At 33.5% G+C, this 2,168-nt stretch overlaps 1 protein-coding gene across 1 annotated transcript; it reads right to left on the reverse strand.

Moving 5' to 3' along the window:
• Positions 1-1,167: 1,167 nt before the first annotated feature.
• LOC112461351 lies at positions 1,168-2,155 on the reverse strand. Its single transcript, XM_025026563.1, has one exon. It carries the CDS (start codon positions 2,153-2,155, stop codon positions 1,223-1,225), a length of 933 nt encoding a protein of 310 aa, XP_024882331.1. The 3' UTR covers positions 1,168-1,222.
• Between the last annotated feature and the right edge of the window lie 13 nt (positions 2,156-2,168).

Below are 2,168 nucleotides of genomic sequence, written 5' to 3' on the forward strand. Positions count from 1 at the left end.
TATATATTATCTTACAATTAGAAGATGCTTTATATATGTGGCCAATAAAAGGCCTTTGTATAACACAGTGTTCCTTACTGGAGAACGGCGAATATCATTCATGGAAGACTTCATGGAAGTTACCCGAAGTCTCAGACATTTTTTCTAATCAACAATTAGTTTATTCTATTAGAAAATGCCGACCACTTATCGAGTCTCACACACATAATCCTTAATTTTTTCCGTTATTTATAAATTGCGTAGTACTTGGAAAACGGCCATTATGTGTAAACAACAACATTAAAATTATGAATTGAATGTATTGTGGATATTTTAAATAGTTCTACAGATGACTGAAAAATCAGAAATGGTCCATAGGCTTGTTTACATTACCAGAAGAATCATTGATCGGGGTTGAGTGTGTCCTTTTTCTTTTTCGATGCAAGGGTGGGTCGCTCGTACATGCATCGGTTTGTTTCTGAGGAGACGACAACGAACATGTTCCCGCTAACATAACCACAGTACAAAATTAATTCTTGTTTGAAAACAATATTAATCAATTTTTATATAATATTATATAATAATTATGTATATTATATAATTGGAACAGTAATACAGTATTTGTCAGAATGCACACTCAAAGAAAAGATTGGCTGCAGTAGCCTCGAATTGACTGCGTCAGCCAATTTCAATGGTCAAATATGGCACAGCATTTCAGTCGGCTGCAGCAACCAGTTTTCAATGCTGCTAAGCTTGGTTGGAGTTAAAACGTGACTTTGCTGCTCGAACCAATTGCCTACTTTACAGGGGCTTGCTGATTGGCTACTCCCTAACCAATAACTCCCGCGTGATGGCCTACTAGTTGGTTGCTCCAGTCAACTTACTCCTGCATAGTGGCCATCCTATGCATATTGTTACGACCATCTTATTTGATTGCGCAAACCATCTGCACGGAAAAAAAGTTATAATATATGAACACCTAAAAATATTACAACAATTTTTTCCGTGCAGATGATTTGTATATAATACAATCAGATAAGATGATAACAATATGCACAAGATTGAAGGCAACACCAAAATGCTTTAATCGGTTGATGGTCAGTTTTATTTCAAAACGAACAGTATTAAAAAATAGACAAATTATTTTCAAATGACATTAATTTATTTTTGAAAGCATTTACACCGCATATTCTAAATTAAAGTAATTTTATGATAAATCATTAACATATTTGTCAGTACATACTCACAATGCATGCCTTGTAGAAATAAAATATTTGCCATCATTCATTCTGACTGAAATAGCTGGAATGTGATCAAACAAATCATCAATGTTGATATAAGAAATTTTAGCACTCATTTGAACTTCATATGCATGCATATGTTCATCAAAACCAATTGTTTTAAAAGTACAACATACAAGGCAAACCTTAAAGCCCTCCGTGCAATATATCCTTTGAATCTCACCAAAGATAGGCAATTCAAAATTATCTGAACCAAGAACAACATATATACCAATTTTGTATTTTGTTCCCTTATAATCAATCCATGGAACTTCTATGCAAGTTGCTTTAAAATCAACAGAGATGGACGAATAATCTGAATTTTCGTTTTCAGGCAATTCGTCTAAAATGTTCCCTGGCCCCATTTCAAATTTCCGAGTAAATCCTAGTTGACTTACTAATCTATAACACATTTGCAGAGATTCTTTGAACGCTAATGTAAAAGTAATGTTTCTTCTTGAGTATGTGGCATTAGCACGAATCTTGTTAAGCCTGTTCTTAGATTCTTGCCTCATTGTGCTAAATAAAGCTAATGGTCCTGACATTTCAAGCATTATAGGAAAGTGTAGCATAATATGATGCTTAGGTTTTAGTTTATCTTTAAAAAGTTCCTTGTACAATGTATGGTGTTCAAAAATGAGTTGCTCCAACAATATCGATATTTCAGTCTGAATGTTAGTGGCAGCAACAATATCAAATATTTGGCGTAAAACAATATAAAAATGCCAGAATTTATTATCACACGGCACAAAGTCTCCAACTAAAAAACCGAACGTTAAAAAAAAATTTATCATTTCAGTACCTGACATACTTAAATGTTTGTTTCTCACTTCCTCCTCTCTTACAAGTGGCGGCCTGTTCGAAAATCCGTTTATATAATAATCAAAACTTTTCATTCTTTCATTAAGC

Source organism: Temnothorax curvispinosus, unplaced genomic scaffold (genome assembly GCF_003070985.1).
Source record: "Temnothorax curvispinosus isolate PA1 unplaced genomic scaffold, ASM307098v1 QBEX01011286.1, whole genome shotgun sequence".
Classification (NCBI taxonomy): Eukaryota; Metazoa; Arthropoda; class Insecta; order Hymenoptera; family Formicidae; genus Temnothorax; species Temnothorax curvispinosus.

Excerpts from the sequence above, each read along its gene's own strand:
- LOC112461351 (XM_025026563.1), bottom strand. The coding sequence starts at position 2,155 with ATGAAAAGTTTTGATTATTATATAAACGGATTTTCGAACAGGCCGCCA.